General features: G+C 42.1%; 1 protein-coding gene across 4 annotated transcripts; it reads right to left on the bottom strand.

Annotated features, from left to right (window-relative positions):
- Positions 1–326: 326 nt before the first annotated feature.
- On the bottom strand, positions 327–23,447 carry glsa (glutaminase a). Of its 4 annotated transcripts, none has more exons than XM_035755037.2 (17): positions 22,960–23,447; positions 18,277–18,367; positions 17,691–17,809; positions 14,219–14,348; positions 14,020–14,099; positions 13,510–13,673; positions 12,050–12,108; positions 8,520–8,552; positions 8,336–8,394; positions 7,775–7,841; positions 7,609–7,659; positions 5,448–5,624; positions 5,033–5,164; positions 4,834–4,926; positions 4,572–4,633; positions 4,210–4,350; positions 327–2,449 (listed from the first exon to the last, which is right to left on the bottom strand). In XM_035755037.2, exons 1-17 carry the CDS (start codon positions 23,280–23,282, stop codon positions 2,293–2,295), a joined length of 1,938 nt encoding a protein of 645 aa, XP_035610930.1. In that variant the 5' UTR covers positions 23,283–23,447; the 3' UTR covers positions 327–2,292. The 4 variants fall into 4 exon arrangements, with proteins under 4 accessions (XP_035610930.1, XP_035610929.1, XP_035610931.1 ...); XM_035755036.2 differs by having other exon boundaries at positions 18,277–18,373; positions 22,960–23,443; XM_035755038.2 differs by lacking the exons at positions 13,510–13,673; positions 14,020–14,099; positions 14,219–14,348; ... (1 more) ...; positions 18,277–18,367; positions 22,960–23,447 and adding an exon at positions 12,684–13,119.
- Positions 23,448–24,141: the final 694 nt, after the last annotated feature.

Genomic DNA, 24,141 nt, shown 5'->3' with positions numbered 1-24,141 from the left:
CTGAGATACTCCTTTTGGTTCCCAGAGCAATGTTCTGGGCGTACTGTCAATTGGTCTGAGGTCACAGTCATCTGCAAGAACCAAGATAGCCTTGAATTGTACATTTATTCTCACTTTCTCTGCAGACAGTACAATTTTCTCACAAGTTTTAAATATCTGAAATGATAAACTGGTGCTGTAAATAATCATGTACTCACTGCACTGGAAGCAATTCATACTTTGGTGTTAATTTGGTGATCATTTGAAAATTCCTGGAATGAATTAATGAAGATACCCAAGTCTTCACATGCCTAAATTCAAGAATATAGTGGGAGTAAAGGGAGATATCCATATTTAAAGTTCTTTATTTATTGTTTGATCATTGAAATAAATATATCTCCATTGCCTGCAACACACAGCTAAAGCAGATATACTTGAATGAAAACAAACTGATGACATCAGTATACACCTGTGGTACATTCAAAATAATTAGTTAATGTTGAAGTTGACCTGCACCTACACAGGGGAACAATAAACACTCATACGTACGAGGCTTCTTGTGCAACAGGGACTGGGGAGACAAAGTCAAGTCAAATCCAATGAAAGCAACACTGAACACTTGATGAGTTATTCAATATAAATATATATTCATCAAATCACAAGTAAGTTGCCTTAGGTACTTTTAGAACAATAGTGTAGGGCTTGAGATTTTGATGGCAATGTCCTCTGTCATTACCAGATTTGTAGTCGCTGTCCCTCCCATAGTCAATAACAAACAAATATACACACAGTTCTCACCAAAACAACCTGACTTTTCAAGTATACGCTTATACGTTTATTTTACACTTTTACACTCTGTTAAAACAATCAATATGCGTATCTGCATAAAAAGTGAACCATTAGTTATGTGTAGAATCTGCTTACATATAGGCCCATAAGGATAACTATTTTATCTCTACCCAAAAGAGGCATTTGGGTGAGCATGGCAAGATTTAAAGACCACCGTTGAGTTGTTCCAAACTAAAAACATTCATTAAAGTGTAATGCACTGTCTATAACTGAAGATAAAATCCATGTAAAACCAAATATCTGACAAATAAGTAAACTTGTGTGACAAGACATAATAGCAACACCATTGACACTGCTGTATCCATGAAGTGATAAATCAGTGATTTGAAGAGTTATGTTTTTCCCTAAAATTGGACTTAGGTGGGAACTGTCTGTAAAGAGCACATGGCTGCTGGTTGAATTATTTTGCTCCTGAGGCGGCTCACGTATAATATGCTTTTTAAAAAAGTTGCCAACTAGACTATTCAGGTGGAGCAAACGTACAGAAAAGCTTTGGCTGACACTTTTAAACAAATAACCCCCTTTCAACTCAAAAAATAAATAAAATAAGATTATAGAACAATCAAAAAATTATTTTGTTATTTTGGAGAAAAAGGTGCAAAAATGTCTAGCTATCAAATAGCAAACCAATAAAACTAAACTCATTCCACATAATGCCATACTTTCAATTCATATGAAGCTACTAGGCCTAAATCAAAAAGACCAGAGGTCTTAAACCATAGATAGCCTGTGGTCCCAGATCTGTCTGGCCTGTATAGCCAGTGCCATATACAGTCCAAACAGCTTTGCAACCAGGCTACCTAGATCTGTGAATGTGTGGAATAGTTTCACGCATTCTGCCTCATAAATAGTCCAACTTAAGCCTAATGCAGTGTGTGGACTTTGAAGGAAATTGGTAAAAGGTGTGCCAGTGAGAATCACTTCAGATTAAATAGTATTTACACTGAATCCATCTACCTCTGATATATTACTTTCAGGGATAAACACACGTTACATAAATGTACACGTTATCTTATGGATACGTTCAGGTTTTACACAATGTTGTACATAAAGATAAATGTTTTGTGCACTTAAATGTAGAAAATACATTACACATAGTGCTGACACACTGAGGGAGAGTTGCACAGTGAGCAGTATGACATAAAGCGAAGCGAAAGGAAACATCAACCCAAAAAACATCCGGGAAAAAGTCAAAGGTCAATATTTTTTTAAAACACATTGTCTTTTTTTTTTTATACTAGAAATACAATACTTTTATACAAAATCAACAATACAGTATTATCAACAGTATACGTGACCTACCACTGACGTGACAAAGGGACCACACACGGATAGTTAATGGGGACATAGAAATAGAATGACTGGAAAGGACCAAGCTGCTCAGATCACGTATATATAATTTCAATGGGAACGTCCGTTCTAGTTATTTTATTTCTATGGATATATATAAGAGTATTAGTTGGCTCATAGTAGGCCATCAATGTTCTTCTCTGATATCTCCTTCTCTTTGTCCTCAGTGGCACCCCCTGGTGGACTGTACTTGTTGTTGTAGTCCTGGAGCATGGTCACAACGTCGTGGTGTCCAAAGTGCACTGCCTCTTCCATCGGTGTGTTACCCCACCTTGATGGAACGGACAAGAGACATTGTAAACACTGCTCTTAAATGGACACGTTTTACATTAGCTACGTTTCCATCCAATTGGCGACAGATTTTCACTTGAATATTCTCAAATCTGCATAAATAAAGTGTGCACTTTCCCACCAGAAATGTGTTTCCATGCTTGTTGCAGATAAAAGGCTGTGCATGATGACGTAGTGGACATAAAAATAACTTTTGCTGTTACATGTACCGAATAAAAAAAAAACAAGATCAGTTTATTTGTCACATGCGCTGAATACTACAGGTGTAGACTTTACAGTGAAGTGCTTACTTACAAACCCTTAACAAAAATGCAGTTTAAAGAAAAATACTAAAAAATAAATAAAAGTAACAAATAATTAAAGAGCAGCAGTAAAATAACAATAGTGAGTCTATATACAGGGGGTCCCGGTACAGAGTCAATGTGCGGGGGTACCGGTGTCGAGGTAATATATACATGTACAGTCGAAGTCGGAAGTTTACATACACCTGGGCCAAATACATTTAAACTCCATTTTTCACAATTACTGACATTTAATCCTAGTAAAAATTCCCTGTTTTATGTCAGAATAACAGTAGAGAGAATTATTTTTTTTGGCTTTTATTTCTTTCATCACATTCCCAGTGGGTCAGAAGTTGACACACTCAATTTGTTTTTGGTAGCATTGCCTTTAAACTGTTTAACTTGGGTCAAGCGTTTCGGGTAGCCTTCCACAAGCTTCCCACAATAAGTTGTAACTGAGTCTTTGCACTTTTCGCACCAAAGTTCATTCATCTCTGGGAGACAGAATGCGTCTCCTTCCTGAGCGGTATGACGGCTGTGTGGTCCCATGGTGTTTATACTTGCGTACTATTGTTTGTACAGATGAACGTGGTACCTTCAGGTGTTTGGAAATTGCTCCCAAGGATGAACCAGACTTGTGGAGGTCTACAATGTTTATACATCCACAGGTACACCTCCAATTGACTCAAATGATGTCAATTAGCCTATCAAAAGCTTCTAAAGCCATGACATCATTGTCTGGAATTTTCCAAGCTGTTTAAAGGCACAGTCAACTTAGTGTATGTAAACTTCTGACCCACTGAAATTGTGATACAGTGAATTATAAGTCAAATAATCTGTCTGTAAACAATTATTGGTAAACTTACTTGTCATGCACAAAGTAGATGTCCTAACCAACTTGCCAAAACTAGTTTCTTAACAAGTAATTTGTGGAGTGGTTGAAAAACGAGTTTTAATGACTCCAACCTAAGAGTATGTAAACTTCTGACTTCAACTGTAGGTCATGCTCATCACCATGCACTTTTACCACCCTGTGAAGTTCATCAGAACTTATTTCACCTGTAGCCTAATAACCTGCTTTCCCAAGTTGTGGTGGGAGGACCACACAACATATCATTGTGTGACTCCAAGTTTACTTTGATATGATGGTTATTATATCAATATTTACGCATAATAGGCGTTTCCATCACCATTACTTACATAATACATTTTACAGACAAATATCCAATCACGCCTAGCGAATTAGGTTTGTAGACATTTGGAAAGTTTTTACTGACAAATTTGCTGTTGTTTTCATTCGGCCTGTCGTGACATTTCTTATCCAACATGTACTTTACTCTCAAAGTGGGATGGAAAACTGGTTACAGACACTGGTTGAACATATGTCTCCTTGTCCATTGGATCTTGGCTACATTGACAGACACTGGGTGGTCTCGGAGGCCATTGAATCTAAGCTCACCTGTCTTTGGGAACAGGGTTGACCCTGCATGCCTCCAACAGGAACTTGACCACCTCCACATGTCCCTCTGCTGCAGCCACATGGAGGGCTGTCCTGGAGTCATAGTCCCTCTGCTCCATGTCCATGGAAGACAGAGCAAACCTGGACACATTCCCCAGAAGGACAGTGATGAGTACTGTACGGCAGCCAAAATAACACACACACCACGTCTAGTCCCCAGGAAACCTTACAAGGTCTCTGTCTGACACAGCGACAGACTTGGAATTTACTCTCCAAAGATGTTAAAACATGACATATTTCCTTTCATGGCTTATTTTCAAGGCCTTGTTGGCCAACATGGAGATAATGCAGTGCTTGTGTACCTCCTCAGTGCAGACACATCGCCAGTGTACGCAGCAAACAGAAGATTGATGACCGACTTCACCTGAAAGACAACAGAGAGGCAGTTTGCATGTCAACCCCTTTCCTTTAGCACTATCAGTATCTTCCAGTGGATGGCACTGTTGCTTTAAAAAACACAGCCTTTTCATGGGACTACATGTACATGAAGGCACCTTGGTGAACGTAGGGAAGTAGAAAAAGAGAGCAGAAGGAGAGAGAGGCTCCCAGTTAAACTCGACTCACCCTCTGGTCTCCGCCCTCCCTGCGAGGATCCAGCTTCTTGACAAAGTGCTTCAGGTTGTCGTAGTTGTGGAAGTTGCAAAGGGACACCAGATCCTGGAACCAGAGCAAATCCCTGTCAGGCTTTCTGCTGGTTTTCTAATCATCAAATCAATCAGATCAGTGACAGAGAGACAACAGAGTGAAAACCAGTTTCTCGTACCGTGCAGAACTGGATTCCTCGTACACTGTTACCCAGCTTGTCCAGTGGAGGGGACCAGCACATGATACCCATGACGTTGGGCACCACCAGCAGGATGCCCCCTGCCACGCCCGACTTAGCTGGAAGTCCAACCTGCCAGACAGCATAGAGGAAGAGGTTAACAGGGAGCGCAGACCACGGTGTCGAAACAGATCAGTGTAAATGAACAGCAGTGGATGGACAAACATCACGGAGTGGAAGATCTACTGCAGTGTAACGTGTAATGTTTAAATGGAGGTAGATTGGAGACACGGTGGGAACAACGGCAAAGAGCAGCAGGCCAAACAGACCGTAGGAAACAATGCTAAACTGGGGTACATGATCCCTGTCAAATCAACAAATACAAGTCTTGTGGGAAGGAACTTGGGAGACTCACGTGGAAAGCGAACTGTCCCGAGAAGTCGTACATGCCGCAGGAGTGCATGAGGCTCAGGGTGTTCCGTACCGCCTCTGGGCCCAGCACGCGCTCGCCTGTGATTGGACAGAAGCCGCCATTGGCCAGGGTGGCCGCCATGACGCTAGCGCTTTCACAGGTCACCTCGATGGAGCACAGCTAGAGAAGAATAGAAAACTTGTAATATACCATCGGGAGTAACAGCTAACGGAGACAGAAAAACACAAACAGGATGTTTCTCCACTAAGCCCATTGAAATGATACAGCTTCAAACTTGAACCATGTTCAGAAAAAAATGCTCACTCGATGTCTATGTATTTGGATGACTCACCACTCACCAGAGCTGCAGTTAGTTTCAGAATGGGTGGCAAGGAATGTTAGTCTTAAATATTTCAAAAACTAAAAGCATTGTATTTGGGGCAAATCATTCACTAAACCTCAACTAAATCTTTTAATGAATAATGTGGAAATTGAGCAGGTTGAGGTGACTAAATTCCCTGGAGTAACCCTGGATTGTAATTCTGTCATGGTCCAAACATGTTGATACAACAGCAGCTAAATCTGTCCTTAATAAAGCTCTGCCTTCTTAACAACACAGGTCCTAGTTCTGTTGCACCTGGCTCAGAACAGGGAGGCACGGCTGGCCTTTTAAATGTGCACAGAGAGCTAACAACAATAATCCGCCTGTAAATCTCTCATGGCTCAAAGTGGTGGAGAGATTGACTTCATCATTACATCATTACATCATTAAGAAGTGCTGACAAGATGAAGGCACCGAGCTGTCTGTTTAAACGACTAGCACACAGCTCGGACACCCATGCATACCCCACAAGACACGCCACCAGAGGTCTCTTCACAGTCCAAGTCTAGAACACACTATGGGAGGTGCACAGTACTACATGGAACCCTATTCCACATCAGGTAACTGATGAAAGCAGTAGAATCAGAAAAAACATTTTAAAAACACCTTATGGAACAGTAGGGACTGTGAAGAGAATGATATGGGCAGCGACCATGTAACGCTTTTATAACATACAGAAGAAGTGCACTGGTTAAAAGGGGCAAAGTATTGACACATTTTTTAAAATTGAGAGACGAGCTTAAAGTTTTCTTTACTGACCAGAATTTTCACTTGTCTGACCGCTTGCATGATGAGTTTCTCACAGGACTGGCCTACCTGGGTGATGGTTTTTATCGCCTGAATGATCTGAATCTAGGATTACAGGGACTCCGCAACTATATTCAATGTGCGGGACAAAATTGAGGCTATGATTCAGAAGTTGGAGCTATTCTCTGTCTATTATCTGTGTGTGCAAATGAACTCAAGCTTACAGACAATGTCAAATGTGATATAGCAAAGCACCTGAGTGAGTTGGGTGCGCAATTACGCAGGTACTTTCCCGAAACGGATGATCCTGCGACCAGTCCACATACCGATATCTGAACAAGAGAGCCTCATCGAAATTGCAAGAAGCGGTTCTGTGAAAATGGAATTTAAATCAGGAGCCACTGCCAGATTTCTGGATGGGGCTGCGCTCAGAGGATCCTGCCTTGGCAAATCATGCTGTTAAGACACTGATGCCCTTTGCAACCACGTACCTATGTGAGAGTGGATTCTCAACCCTCACTAGAATGACAACGAAATACAGGCACAGACTGCGTGTGGAAAAGGGTTGAAGACTGATACTCTATCCAATAGAACCCAACATTGTAGAGTTATGTGCATCCGTACAAGCACACCTTCCTCATTAACCTGTGGTGAGTTATTCTCAATTTTCGATGAACAAAAGGTTTTATATGTAAGATGGTTAAATAAAGAGCAAAATTATTGATCATTATTATATTATTACTTGTGCCCAGGTCCTATAAGAGCTCTTTGTCACAACCCGGCACGTGGGAAGTGACAAACTCACACTCATTCTTATGTTTAATAAATGTATCGTATAGTGTGTGTGTGTGTGGCAGGCTTACAAAGATGGCAAAAAAACAACATTTGAGAGTGCGCTGACCCTGGTGCTAGAGAGGGTACGCAGCTGGAGGTTGAATGTTTGAAGGGGTACGGGGCTATAAAAAGTTTGGGAACCACTGCCTTAATGTGTTTGGACCCCAGGAGGAGTAGCTGCTGCCAAATACAAATACTCACCTGGAAGTAGAGGTCTAAAATGGAGGTCATGTCTGTCCCCTCTGGAAAGCACTAAGAAAGAAACAGTGGTTTGATTTGACATTCAGACAATGCCTTGTAAATGCCTAATTAAAAATGTCTACATGATTGATGTAAAATGTGTGTGCTTGTTTCAGCCGTCACCAACCTTCTTCTCCTTAAGGTAGTAGCCGATAGCAAAGTTACGATCTCCAGACTCCCTCTCTGACTGGAATCTGGGTGCAGAGAGCAGGAACATTCAGGAGTCTTCTTTCAACTAAGTAAAATTCCAATTTGGTTCCAATTCTACTACAAAAACCAGTAAAGCTTATAGTGTTGTTTGACATCGCTGCAGGAAGTGGGTTAGGGTTGCAAAAAATAACGGCTATATCGGTCTGCTAATACAGGACTAGTGAAGGCCCAGTGCAATTTTGTGAACTGTATAAAAAAGAAAATCCAGACTTTTTTAGGGGTTGCTGCAGCACCCTCAGTACCCCTGCTTCCCGCGGCTATGGTTTTTGATGTTGTTGAGATCCAGATTGATCTCTATGGTTGTTGTTTTTGTGGTGTTATTCTAAAGCAGAATAAAGTACTAACTTGAAAGTTATTATCATACTAGAAATGCTAGTGATGAAAACAACACGGACGAATACTAAGGCACCTGGCCAATGGTGGTGAGCCAAGGTGCTGAACCAAACCACAACCCCAGTTCTTCCCCTTGAGAACTCACGTGGCATTGCTGAAACCCACATACTCGTTTCCTGCCAGCTTGTTCATGAAGTTCATGACCTGCAATACAAAGTCCAAAAGGTCACAAAGTACACCCATCATTACAAAGATGATCATCCCAAACAGTCAGCCATCATTACAAAGATGTAGGGCTAAACATAAAAGAACTGGGTAGCGTTACTTACATAATCAAATTTCTCAGCATTGCTTGCCCCTTGCTAAAAGAGAAACAGAAGATCACATCAGTATGAATGACTACATACTGTATATCAAATTAGATATACAGGAAATTGTATATTGCCTAGCTAGTGGGAATACTTTATGACAAATTCAAATGATTCCTAGATCAAATTACCAATATCATTACAAAATCTAGCAATAATCATTCTAAAAATAAAAAAAAGTATGTACCCTAAAGAAATAAGTTTAGTCCTAATATTACAAATATTTAGGATTACTGGGCAACTAGCTAGTTGGAGATGAAATGAATCACTAATTAAAGAGTTAAGGGTTTTCAAATGAGAAAATAATCTACCAAAATACAATCAGCAAAACAATGTGTAGGCCATTCTACCAGACTGTTATGGGGATAAAACACACCACAGGTAAATGCAATTCCTTATATCTGCAATACTACATAGACAGGTATATGTGAACTTAATATGTAGTAGTGTAAGTAGCCTTTGTACTGTAGGGGTCTGAGTGTCTGTTGGAAGTTAGTGATGTGATGCTAGTGTGTGGCTAATCCTGTGTGTAGAAAGGTTATGGATCTATATGTGCAGATTAATTAGTGATGTCCTCACTTAATATTGTAGAACACACTGACTTCTGGGATGTGTAGTGTGAGCTGAGGAGGTACTACAGAAACGAAACGTTACATTTAACTCTAATAATACAAATAGTGCAAATAAACCAGTTAAATACATTCAAAGAAATAAAACACAAATAATCAATCCTCTAAAAACAATGGTATGTTTGTACAATCAGGATTTTGAAAAACATTTTTTTTGCCTTTCTGTTTATTTGATTTGTAAACCAGGTAAAATGCAGGTGACAAATAGCAACTACTAAAACTGTAGCATATTATAACAAATCCAGATGTTGTTCAATAGGGAGAATAATTTAAGTAAAACAATTACCAACGTCATTGACCTGTGGCAGTGGTCATAATTTCCCACAGATCTTAATGCTGTAAAATATGCAACAACAAATAAACCACAAACGAGGCTTCAAAAATACATTACAATTTTCCCATAGTTTAGTCCCAGATTTACCATACAGGAACCACATTTTGAGAGAAGGATCTGGTCTATATTACTAGAATATATGGTCTATATTACTAGAATATAGACCAGACCATATTAGAATATAGGGGCATCCAATCAGTGGATTGATTATTGAGCCCACCGTTAGCAACCTTTACAGTGATTGGTTTAAGGTTATAATGAAGATTTAAGCAGAAAGATACCACATCATTACCCTGTCAAGTCAAACGACTGCCATCCAAATAACCAAATTACTAATAGGCTACAGATGTAGGATCTTAATTTATCACTCATTGCAGGAAAAATGCAAACTTGTATTGTATTAACAGTTTCTAATTTCCACTTTAAAACGTCAAGACTTGATTTGCCCTAACGAAAAATATATAAACCCCTACAAAAAATGTCAATTATAATTCACATAATAATTCACATTTCCTATTGCTGCAGGATTATTTCCCTGCTGTAGCAAACCGGCTCAAATTACGTTCCTACATATGTATATCACTAGGTGTAATATTTAGTGTACTGTACTATGTACCATAGTGTACAGTATGATACAAGTAACAAAAACATACATTTGTTAACATTAATTACTATAGAGTCGTTATTCCTTATAGGTGTTACTCCTATAAACTCTTAAGACAGGATAATCATACGGCACCTTTCCATTAGAGTTCAACCCCAAATCAAACCAGACAGGAAAACGCAAGGCTTCATTCGGTAACTTGGCTTGGTTGTGGTTGAGATTGATGAGTAGCCAGGCCTCATCTATCTGGGTCCGTATGCCATGTTACGTTGAAATATGGATATAAGTGCTAGTCTTGTTTTGAAGGTGATAATGTACTGCCTGTCTTCATCTAAGACAGACCGTTATAGATATGGGCTTTGGCTACATACAGTAAGCGAAAAGGCATCTGCAGTAGGTTGCAGCCACTAATTATTGGAGATGAAACCTAATTTCTGCAGAGAATGAAGTATTATGTCTCTGAAGACATTGAAGGTGAAAGAGAAGTCATTTGGAGAGAGTTTGTATCATTAGTTTATGGTATGTGATTGTTGAGAGTTTAGTATGAAACAAGCGCAGTTCCTCGCGTTGATATGATCAATGGGCTGGTGGTGGGTTATGTAGTAACAACACTACAGAAGACTTATGCACACAACATACATGTACGTGTCCCCTCTTGGTTCTAGTCTTCAGCGAGGCACCTACAATGCATGGGAGGCGAATGTGTTTTACCCTACAATATCTCATAATAAACACACAGATAATTCATCACAGTTTCAGCAGCAGAGGGTGCACTGCTCCCATACAGTAAGCTATTATTTTTTTTGTTTCGTGGTATCCAATTGGTAGTTACAGTATTGTCTCATCACTGCAACTCCCTTATGGACTCGGGAGAGGCGAAGGTCGAGAGCCGTGATTCCTCCGAAACACAACCCAACCAAGCCGCACTGCTTCTTGACACAATGCCCACTTAACCCGGAAGCCAGCCGCACAAATGTGTCGGAGGAAACACCGTGCACCTGGTGACCATGTCAGCATGCACTGCGCCCGGCCCGCCACAGGAATCACTAGTGCATGATGGGACAAGGACATCCCTGCCGGCCAAATCCTTCCCTAACGCAGACGACGCCGGGCCAATTGTGCGCCGCCCCGTGGGTCTCCCAGTCGCGGCCGGCTGCGACAGAGCCTGGACTCAAACCCAGAGTCTCTAGTGGCACAGCTAGCACTGCGATGCAGTGCCTTAGACCACTGCACCACTCGGGATGCCCAGTAAGCTATTTCTAACAGCACTTCCTGACTAATAGCCAATAGCAAAGATATTCTACTCCTCTCAGCCAATAGCCAGCCAGCTTGGCTTTGCCTCTACCTGGTCAAAGACATAAGATTTAAGCAGGTGACAGATGCACAGAAACACACCCACATATTGATCTTTCATTCATATACCAAAGCAGTTTTACCCATGATTAAATGTATTTCTTTATCTATATGGCTGGGCTGGTTAGACCAATCAGAGGCCCGTTGCCTGACACGCTAGCGCTGTCTCACACAAACTCAGCCTTGTGTGTACTGCATGGGCTATGTGCATAACTGAGAGGCAGGCGGATCACTGATGCTTTCACCAAACAAATCCCCTTTCAGCGGGATGATCTATAGTCTTAATCTCTCCATATACAATACAGTGCAAGCTGGTAATCTGGCTAAAGCAATGAAGTCCTCCCTGTCATTTAATTTATTTCAAATGTAATTCAATACAACTTTGTCACTCAGAAGGTAACGAGGTACGTATAGAATTGACCTGATGTTTTATGTAGCCTACTATTGGTACAACTACTCACTGTACTGAACCAAAGGCATGGTTCGACGTTTCTTTTTTAAACAAATGTCCCCCCCCAAAAAAAAATAAAAATAATACATTATTATTATCTGAAATTCAAATGTTATTTACCTTTAGGAGGGACGTGCACACAATCGCACCGGCGTTAACCATAGGGTTATGTGGTTTATCTGTGGAAATCAGTGTGTTACATTATAACATGTCTGCAAATGCAGAGGACAGAGTACACGTTCACACACAGCAAGGTCACAGTTTCTGCACAATCACCACACAACACATTCAATGTTAGAAGCAAATATGCCCAAAGATCATGTAACTTTGAACTTGAAGTGAGGAAATGAGCAGAACAACAAATCAGGTGGATAATGAATGAATGCTGATGGGACCACGGCTGCCTTTTGTATTCTAGAGACCATACTAGTGATATTGAGGAACACAGCCATGAACACACAGCTCAGTACTGGCTGTACTGTAGGTCTGTTGTGTTACGCCACTTCCTCTTCCCTTCCCCTAAACCCCTTTAATCTTCTTATGCAATCCCACACAAAAGAGAGAGGGAAAAAAAAAAAAAACATTCCTACCACTGCTAGCAGGTTGCCTAAACTGATTAGATAACATGGCCAACAACCAAAACCGACCTGGGATTTACTGAAACCCTGTACTAAACCCGAGTCACAATCTACAGAGCTCAGACAGCATCCTTTACCAAACCAACACAGCATTCGGAGCAATGAGTTTACATTGCCTTGATTTCATTGGAAACTCGTGCTCGATTTGAGAGCGCTTGACAAACTGCTGCTCTCCATACAGCTCCTGTACGCGCTTCATACTCGAAGCTGACATCAACAGAAGGCGACGCATTGACACTGTTCACTGCCAGCACAGTTGTTATTGCATTTGTTTCGTTGATGAGACGGAGGAGAGGATCCTCCAACGTCGCGGTAAAAATAATAATCACATTGCATACGATGTCCGAGGGAATAAAACAGTGTCCGTTGTTGTAATATAGCAAACGGACGTGGCCGTTTCACAGAGTACGGATTCCAGCTTTAAAACCTAGGATCTTATCAAAGACATGATACATGAGGTTGGTGTTCTTCTCCAGGTCTACGTAGACTATTGCAGATTTGAGTAGAGCGTATGGACATTGAGAGCCGATGTACTGATTCTATCCGGCTGCACCAACACCTCTCATTAAGATTACATAACACTACCATGGCAACAGACTGCACCACAGGCCGGATCACCTTGCATTGAATCACATGACAACCCACCCAGAGGGACTACTTTCTCTCAATCAACCCGGACAACTGCCTTGTCCAATGTCTTTTCACAGGGTATGCTATAGGTTTGGAGTAAAATAGGACCACCTCAGCAACACTGCATTGTGACGAACACCTCTGTTATCAGTTCTGCGTGTGAAATGAACAGCCACACAGCGAGCCGTGGAGCTCCAGACAGACTGGTGCTGCCTGCGACCATAGAATTACAGAATCTCATTCTGAAGCTCTGTCGGTTGTATGACACCCGGCCACTCTAGTATTTTATATCTCTACACGTGCGACCCTCACCTTCCTCGTTGAGGAATAGTTTGTTGAAGCGCAGGCCGCTGGGCTCTTTGCCAATGAAACGGTGCACATACTCTGTCCCGTGGTCGTGCACGGCGATGGCGTACTTCAGCGGCTTTACACACGACTGCAGGCAGAACGGGACTTTGGTGTCACCCGCTGTGTGTCTAAAGAAGGGATAGAGAGAGAGAGGAGGGGATGGGGAGAGAGAGAGGAAGGGATGGAGAGAGAGAGAGGAAGGGATGGAGAGAGGGGATGAGTGGGGGGAGAGAACCAGGAGCTAAAGGCAATAAGCAAAGGCAAATTTGAACAATATGAATGAATGTCTCATTATGTGGGGTAACTAATTAGCTACTTTACCATGTGTGACTTTGTCATTGGTATGGACAGTGTCACAATGCTGCTGTGAGCAGTTTGACAGGAACACTATACGTCAGTACAGTTAACTGTAGAAATAGAAATGTGGGCTGCTACGTGTTTACTGCATGTTAAACATGACTATAGCTGCTGTACCTTTGTCCATCCACAGTGCATATGGACACGGCCCAGAGGTCCGGGCTGAACCTGGCCAGCTGGGGAATGTAGTCAGCCACCTACGCAACAAAACAAAAGGCAACATAACAACACTTCCCATTCTCCATGGGCATTTAATCAGGAAATGATCATCACCACCATGTCGTCTCACTGACCCTGGGGCCTCTCCCTCACCCACCTGTCCCCCTCCCAGGTTTTTGGCATTCTCATAGAGCGCGTCGATTTCGGAGGCGAAGGACACAAAGTCGGGGATAACAAACTTCTTCCTGAAGGCCTGGGTGAGCAGCACGATGTTGCTCTGGACACACCTGGGAGAGAAAAGGTGACAGTGGTCTTTATCTTAGGTACCAGAGTCACCTTATGACTAGTGTAACACATGGGAGTCCTGTGTGCTTCAGTTGGTAGAGCATGGCACTTGCAATGCCAGGGTCAAGGGTTCAATACCTCTCCCTGCTACTGGAAACCAGATATCCCATAAGAAACTCTATGCATGCAAGTCGCTTTGGATCAAAGCGTCTGCTAAATGGAATATATTACTACATTGTTATTGTACACATGATACAGGGAATAGATAACTGTGAGGAATTAGCTCATAGATTTGTATAAGATGTTATATGACATGAGATATCTATTTACCCTGTCCTCTCCCTGCTACTGTATGAAATCAGATATCTATTTACCCTGTCATCTCCCTGCTACTGTATGAAATCAGATATCTATTTACCCTGTCCTCTCCCTGCTACTGTATGAAATCAGATATCTATTTACCCTGTCCTCTCCCTGCTACTGTATGAAATCAGATATCCCTGTCCTCTCCCTGCTATTTACCCTGTCATCTCCCTGCTACTGTATGAAATCAGATATCTATTTACCCTGTCCTCTCCCTGCTAGATAAATCAGATATCTATTTACCCTGTCCTCTCCCTGCTACTGTATGAAATCAGATATCTATTTACCCTGTCCTGCTACTGTATGAAATCTCCCTGTCCTGCTGCTACTGTATGAAATCAGATATCTATTTACCCTGTCCTCTCCCTGTCTACTGTATGAAATCAGATATCTATTTACCCTGTCCTCTCCCTGCTACTGTATGAAATCATTAGATATCTATTTTTACCCTGTCCTCTCCCTGCTACTGTATGAAATCAGATATCTATTTACCCTGTCCTCTCCCTGCTACTGTATGAAATCAGATATCTATTTACCCTGTCCTCTCCCTGCTACTGTATGAAATCAGATATCTATTTACCCTGTCCTCTCCCTGCTACTGTATGAAATCAGATATCTATTTACCCTGTCCTCTCCCTGCTACTGTATGAAACCAGATATCTATTTACCCTGTCCTCCCTGCTACTGTATATGAAATTAGATATCTATTTACTCCTCTCCCTGCTACTGTATGAAATCAGATATCTATTTACCCTGTCCTCTCCCTGCTACTGTATGAAATCAGATATCTTTACCCTGTCCTCTCCCTGCTACTGTATCAGAGATATCTATTTACCCTGTCCTCTCCCTGCTACTGTCCTCTCCCTGCTACTGTATGAAATCAGATATCTATTTACCCTGTCCTCTCCCTGCTACTGTATGAAATCAGATATCTATTTACCCTGTCCTCTCCTGCTACTGTATGAAATCTACTGTATGTATGAAATCAGATATCTATTTACCCTGTCCTCTCCCTGCTACTGTATGAAATCAGATATCTATTTACCCTGTCCTCTCCCTGCTACTGTATGAAATCAGATATCTATTTACCCTGTCCTCTCCCTGCTACTGTATGAAATCAGATATCTATTTACCCTGTCCTCTCCCTGCTACTGTATGAAATCAGATATCTATTTACCCTGTCCTCTCCCTGCTACTGTTATGACATATCCTTCCCTGCCTGTATGAAATCAGATATCTATTTACCCTGTCCTCTCCCTGCTACTGTATGAAATCAGATATCTATTTACCCTGTCCTCTCCCTGTACTGTATGAAATCAGATATCTCCCTGTCCTGCTACTGTATGAAAGATATCTATTTACCCTGTCCTCTCCCTGCTACTGTATGAAATCAGATATCTATTTACCCTGTCCTCTCCCTGCTACTGTATGCCATTAGATATCTTTTTACCCTGTCCTCTCCCTGCTACTGTATGAAATCAGATATCTATTTACCCTGTCCTCTCCCTGCTACTGTATGAAATCAGATATCTATTTACCCTGTCCTCTCCCTGCTACTGTATGAAATCAGATATCTATTTACCCTGTCCTCTCCCTGCTACTGTATGAAATCAGATATCTATTTACCCTGTCCTCTCCCTGCTACTGTATGAAATCAGATATCTATTTACCCTGTCCTCTCCCTGCTACTGTATGAAATCAGATATCTATTTACCCTGTCCTCTCCCTGCTACTGTATGAAATCAGATATCTATTTACCCTGTCCTCTCCCTGCTACTGTATGAAATCAGATATCTATTTACCCTGTCCTCTCCCTGCTACTGTATGCAATTAGATATCTTTTTACCCTGTCCTCTCCCTGCTACTGTATGAAATCAGATATCTATTTACCCTGTCCTCTCCCTACTGTATGAAATACTGTCCTCTCCTGCTATGAAATCAGATATCTATTTACCCTGTCCTTTCCCTGCTATTTACCCTGTCCCTGTCCCTGCTACTGTATGAAATCAGATATCTATTTACCCTGTCTGTATGAAACTCTCCCTGTCTGCTACTGTATGAAATCAGATATCTATTTACCCTGTCCTCTCCCTGCTACTGTATGAAATCAGATATCTATTTACCCTGTCCTCTCCCTGCTACTGTATGAAATCAGATATCTATTTACCCTGTCCTCTCCCTGCTACTGTATGCGCCCACTGCTGTGTTTACTGTATAGGCTTCTCTTGCCTATAAATCGTTGCCTCCTAGATGGCTTTCAGTCAAAGCTAGTGCAGCTCCTCCTAGCATGTTTGTGTAGCTCCTAGTGTGTTGTCTTATGATCTGTATCCTGCAGGGTGGCTTGCCTACAGAGTGCTTTCTCAAACGGTCACTGGGCTATGTGTGCTGTCACATGGTATGTCCTAGGGTTGTAAACAGGAACACTCTTTTTGAAGCAAATATCAGCTGATCTGGAAAGGACAGTTCTTGTGATCATAGAGATGAGTCTCTTGACAAAAATCGCCATTGACTATTTTTGTAAAAAAGGACATGTTCAAATGAATGGGATTGATATGACCTTGACAATCTGAAAGGACTTGACTATAACATGCTTCCTTATAAAAGCCTGAAATATTATGAATAATTAATGACTTGAAATGCATTGAGCAAATACTTCTAAGGAATCTGAATAATTTATGGCCTACATTGACTGTGTTCAAATAAAGGAGGCACAAAAATGACTAAATGATGACCGGTGCTTGATATATCAAATGACCACTAAAGACTTCTATTCTAGGTCTAATGTCTAGAGTGGTGTGGAACTAGAAGCAACTTGTTATAGAACCCAGCTCTAGTGTCTTACTTCTTGAAGTAGTCTTGATAAACAGTACTTCTAGCATCTGTTCTACATCCCAGTTCTAGACTGTCTTTCTTCTTGAAGTAGGCTTGATAAACATTACTTCTAGCGTCTGTTCTACATCCCAGTTCTAGACTGGACTTACTTCTTGAAGAGGTGTCGGTCCAGGTTTCCGTCTGACGTGGTCTTCATGATGACTTTCAGGTTCTCCATACATTCCTTCAGCCGGGGGTCTCCGGTCCGAAGCCCTGTGGCTTTCAGCGCCTGCAGAAAGTATAGCTCTTGTCAGGGGGCTGACGGGTATCATGTTTATTACATGTTTACAACACGTTTATTCTGTTTGTCATGCTTATAACAAGTTTATAACTTGGCAATTGACCGGAATAGTACGCTATATTTCTAAAGGGATCCAATGTAAATGTCAAGACTAATAAGGCCTATTGAATAAACTGCTCTTCCATGCCAGATAGAGGGAGATCAACATTTCACCATAGAAATAGAATGAATTCTAATCTGACAAGAATCTAATTCTATAAATGTCACCCCAAGCAAGGGGCCACACATGAGTGAGCTATTGCTTCCTGGTACAGGCAGCGTAGTAACAAGCCTTATATTCAGATATACAGTATAAGACTGTGGCAGTAATCATGACACAGCAGGCACCATTGCTATACTACCATCCAGCTGGCTCAACCATGTGGCTGCCTGGTTGGCTCTTGCCTGACACTCACTGTGGTGAATTTGTGAGCCGGGATTTTTTCAGCGCCCCCGGCAATGGTGTAGAAGAGCAAATCCTCCAGACTGGGCAGGATGCCTGCCTTCCTTCTCCTGGGACACACCACACACACACACACACACACACACACACACACACACACACACACACACACACACACACACACACACACACAGTCAGGAAAGGCCAGGGTTCTCTAAAGGCAATGGGGAACTGCAGCAGGGGGCCGGGATTAACTAGCTATAATACTGTAGAGGAGAGGTGGTGAGTATTTCACGTTACGGCCCCGGCTTTAAGGAAAGGGTTTGAACACTGCTCCCAAAACACCAGTCAGATAGTTCAAGGAGAGTTTGGAGAATTTTTCTCGACAATATCTTGTTGGCATGGCTCTTCAATCAGAATTAAGGTCGACTTTGTTGGTTTTATGTCAATTTAAATACATGCATATCAGTTACAAATTATAGTGTCAAGTTTTAGCTAATGCCCGGGGGCTTTGAGTGAGTCATTAGCCTATTTACAGACTGGTATTATGCATAGCAGCTCCAAATCTGTTCCACTCACTCTGGGAGAGGAGAGTTAGTACAGTATGTTAGAGGTAGATAGATAGGTGGAATACTGTAGTTAGGCCTAAACGAGGAGTATGTATTCCATCATGATTCACCATACACCAAATAGGATCTCTGAGGGAGGAGGGTGGCAGCTCAGGCTAAGTCAGTCCCGCAATGCATCATGGGACAGACAGGCAATAGAGCTATAGTAACCCAGCTCCGTAGCCTGCCCTAGCGATGAAGACATCACAACGTTTTGAAAACTGATAAGAGGTAGAGGGTCAAATCCCCTCATCAGCTACCCAGGAATGACTCAGACTCCGGACACTGCATATCTTTCAGTTTGTTGTTGTTTAATAGGATCTCTTCCAGTTTGGAGATTTTTTAAGCCGCATTCGTTTGTTTTGAGTCCTATTCTTGAATGATTATGATCCTTTATCATTTCCATGTCAAATGTTTTGACAAGGCCTATTTGATTGTGGTCCTCGGTCCATTTCTGGAGTCATTTCTGGATTGCTGATGCCTGCCGGGGAGGAACGCGAGAACAAACGGTCGGTGGGACGGCTGGGGAAGCCAAGCGCAGTCGCTTGTAGAGGCTGAGCACATTTCGAGGTAGAGAATTGAAGAGAGAGCACTCAGCAGCAGCAAGGCTTAGCCTGGAAAAACTACAGTACATCTACATGAGAACAAATACTGTATATAAATTGAGACATATACTTACACACCAAGGCAAAGCAAGCCGATCAAATGAAAAAAAAGGAGAGAAAATATGCAGAGTAAGTGAGTGGCATTAGAACAAACTCAGTGACAATGTGCATCATCATCATCAAGCAGATAGGCTTACTGATAAGACACACAGATTCATGGATTAACAAACACATTCAATATTTAGGACGCATCCAAAACTGCACAACACCAGTGAAAACCATGGCACGGCAGAACCTGAAGAAAAATCATTATTCCCTTCCAGAAAAGCACACTGTAAAACAAAACAGCACCCTCTCTGCTTCATGTCTCCAAGCCCTTGCCCCAGGATAATAGGAAGTCCACCCAGACAGGCTATTAGCAGGTGTGAAGCATCTGGACTGGTGCTGATGATGCTCCGTTAATTAACTCTCACCCAGCCTTAGCTGGCCTTCCTCCCTCCCCTCTCTTCCCCTTCCACTGCCTCGACCTCCCTGCAGCTTTGTGAGGTCAACTGTGTGCAGCATGTAGAGTGTGTGCCTCATCAGAAGGACTGCGCGGATCCCACCACATAGCCTAGCCCTCAGCCTCCAACAGCACACTGCCTGCCCCACTTTCGGGTCTGTCCTGCAAAGAGAGAGCTTGGTATCCCTGGCCATATTTTCTGGAGACCAGAGGCTACGACTTGGTGTCACTGATCCTCATTACTACTTGGGAAGTCTGCCAAGCCTAGCCCTACAGTCAGTGTGTTACATCTCCTGTGCTATTTATATACACTGGAGTTCAAGGCAGCGTGACTACTTGAACTGTGACCAAATGAAATGAACAATCTGTGCAAAAGACAATTCTTGAATTAACGTGTGACAGTAATAACATGGTCATAGACGCTAAATGCTTGCAACTTCAAGGCAGCGCTCTGATGAATACGTTTGCGCCCGACACAAACATTAACCGACTTGATGGAGTCATTTTTGGCTACCATTTTTATTCGACCCAATTCATCACAGCCTGGTTTCACTACCTCCAAGATGTCACTGGTGAATTGGTCCGAAGTGCATTGATCATCGTCTGTTGACAGGAGGGAACCACAAAAATCAATCTGAGTCAGGGCAGAGTCTGAAGGACTCAATCTCCATTCACTAACAATATGCTGCAGCTGCACACGCTAACACAATGCAACCCAGGGCAAAACCAGAAAAGGAAAAACCTTTAAATTGACCAGACTGTGCATTGATAATTCTGCTATAGGCCTACCTAGGCTACCTTCCAGCAGAGGACCCATTTGGACTGACTAGGCCTAATGTTTGTGTATCTGTGATTGAACCTACCCTGATGGAGGATGTTGTTGTTGTCAATAATGTACTACAGCTGGTTTGACAACAGCTAAAGCAAATTGACTATGGATAAAACAAGTTAAGCTATGGGCAATGAGGCATATCATTACCAGTAGATGCATTTGTTTTCTGTGAAAAAGCAAACTGACTGGATGTGACAGAGAGAGCGAGCCTATTCCTGGTGGCATTAATAGCCTAGGTCGACTCTACACCTGTCTGCAGTAAAATGCATGAGTGAACTCAGGAGTTCCTGGCCCCATTATCGAGTGATTATTTTGTTTTTCTCATAAGAGCGACTCCATTCACAGCACACAGTTGACTGAGTAGGATAGGATACCTGTAACTGTCTGTGGGAGAATGAATCAAAATGAGCCATCAAATGTTATGTATGATTAGAAACTGGGTCTAGAGAGAACTCTCTTATCTTGTTCCTGTCTGGGGCTACTGTATTACTGTTCGCTGTACCAGCTCTCCCAGGAGGTGACTATGACATGATGCTCAAATTCAAGCCACCAACAGGGGCAATAGTAGCAATGCCCACGTGTGACAGCTGCACAAGGGGATGGGCAGGATTTGGCAACAGGGAATGGTTATGTTTTTTGCAGTGAGAAATTATGCAATAAACTGGCATTACCCCAGTCAGACTAGTTGGTATGGCCTAATGATTTCACATCTAAATTGGGTGTAAGATCCCTCCATTCCTAAGATCCCACCAAGTATATTAAAGCTAGGCCTAAATGCTAGGAAACGGATCCATTGTCAGAGAGATAGGCTACAAGGTATTAATCCTGATGACCATGTAAAGCCACATCCATTATAATTCCAAAATGGTAGCCCCCCAGATGACATCCATCCCCATTCCCAAATCCCCACTGACTGTCACACTAGATCCAAAATGGTAGCCCCCTAGATGACATCCATCCCCATTCCCAAATCCCCACTGACTGTCACACTAGATCCAAAATGGTAGCCCCCTAGATGACATCCATCCCCATTCCCAAATCCCCACTGACTGTCACACTAGATCCAAAATGCCATTCTACCCATTCTGATGCAGCAAGCACCACTCTGCCCAGTCTGCAGTGCCAGATCTGTGACTGTCTCCGTGGTAATAGACTTCCAGGATTCTAAAGTGTCTTGACTCCTGCAAGATTGGCTGAGAGGAGATTTGATCAAATTATTTGCTCATAATGGACATTCAATAGCCTACCCTTTACCAAGGTCTTTTTAAATCGCAAAGTGGTCCCTGCCACCACGGACAGCACTAATATTGGACAGTTGCCTTTGGCAGAGGAGGGAGGTAAATAAATAGCCTACCTTATCAGCTGGCCTAACACGACGAGAACAAATACTCACTATCTGATAAGACAATCATGATATGCCAACTCAAGCGGAGACTTCCAATGTAGAAGTCTGTGTCCAGGACATACAAGTTGCTGAAACACCTAACAAATTGTTATTATCATGCCATTATCACCATGCTATATAGCCTGCAAGAAACTATAGAATGAGAGGGGCTGTTCAGTATTCAAGTAGAATGACACTCATAACAGAGAGAACAGGTGGAGAGCGCTTTCTCTAGAGCAAACAATAGAAACACAGCTTGATGACCGACCTCTAGGTGTCATTGATGAAAAAAATGAAAATCCCTTTCTGATATAGGCTAAGGCCTGAAGGAGCGTACCTGGCTTTACAATGATTCATGACAGAGATTAACTGTTCCGTAGTCATGTTATTATAGGCTATTACTGTTATAATATTATAACAGTGCTGTTTCATAGACATTGTCATTTCATAACATCCCAAATGCATAACCTTCTAAATGAAATGACTAAATGAACATAGATCTAGGCCTGTAAAGGGAGCAGGTGTGCGGGACTGATGTAATGTGGGTCTCTGACTCTTCAGAACTGAAACTGTCAGAACACACAGGTCAGGTTAACAACATCTCTAGACAAATGAGGACTGCATAATTTATTGAGGTTCATTAGAAATCAATCTAGCTTGCTAGACTCGGTCCATGTGATTATTCTGGATAGAACGTTAAGGACCCCCCCCGTAAATATAATTTAATAGCTTTATCAGCTGTACCGGCTAGATAACGGTACTCACTTCTCGGCAGCTGCCTCCTTGGTGGCGGTTTCATTGCTGGTGGAGGTGTCATTTTTGGTGTCCGTTGGCGGTGGCACCGAACCGTCGTCGCTCTTGGTGGAGAGGTTCCGAGTTCCGTGGGCGTTGGTAGTGTATGGCGCAGCTCTCCATCCAACCGCATGCTGGAGACACTTTACTTTGGTCACGGATCTGACATCTGTACAGGCGATGCTAAAGCAATACGCGACTGATGGTGATGTCTTTCTGGCGATACCTGTCAAAGGGCGCTTCAGGTTAGATTGAAACAACTCCTTGAGCAGTACCGAAGACCGAAAATGTAACATGTCAATCCTATCAAGCTAAATCGTGGCGCTGTTTATAACTAAGCTAGCTAGATATAGAATAAATATGAAGTAATATATTCCAAATGCGTTGGGTGTCGGTCGTGAAGAATGGTTCAGACAGTGAGTCACGACTCTCAAATGTGTTCTAGTGGACAAAAACCTCTCATTCTCACGCCCAACTCGACTCCTATTGGCTCCTGTTAGCGCGTTAATCATCCTCCGATTGGCTGGTCTTGTTGGCTATCATTCATGCTAATTTACAGTGCATCGTGGCGTCAAATATACCGGGTGAATGTGACAAAATATGATGAATATACTGACAAGATACATGTCCCTCCGCCGCCCTAACAATGGGAGTCGTTGTCCACAAATCGGCATGGCGGGCTGCCTCGCTCCCGCCTATCCTTTCTTTGGAAAAACGGAGACAGAGGGAGACAGATTTTCCGGCGAGTTGGGCCCCCTCTTCCTCTATGATGCGACTGACATTAGTGCTGAGCAAATTGTGCTTTTTGATGTCGCTTTGGTTTTGATTCGATCAAAAAATATTCACGGTTTTCGATTTTAAAAACTTTTTTTTTTTTTTTTACATTAAATGCATTATAAAATAATGACATTGCACTGATTAGAGCTTTTAAATTGAAATTCAAATGTAAAAAAATTAAACTGTCAAGACATTGAAAATATTCCATTGTCTCTGTCAGGTCCACATATAAAAATAGGAAATTACTTCGAAACACTTATAGAAACTAACCATCATCTAGTCATAACCTATCTTGAGGAGGAACAAAAACAGAGAGCAGAGTTGTCAGTGAAGGAAGTTTGTGTTTATCTGAAAGATGTTGTGGAGGACATGAAGAAG

The sequence above is a fragment of the Oncorhynchus keta genome, chromosome 37, assembly GCF_023373465.1.
Source record: "Oncorhynchus keta strain PuntledgeMale-10-30-2019 chromosome 37, Oket_V2, whole genome shotgun sequence".
Taxonomy (NCBI): domain Eukaryota; kingdom Metazoa; phylum Chordata; class Actinopteri; order Salmoniformes; family Salmonidae; genus Oncorhynchus; species Oncorhynchus keta.
This window is presented reverse-complemented; position numbering and strand designations above follow the sequence as displayed.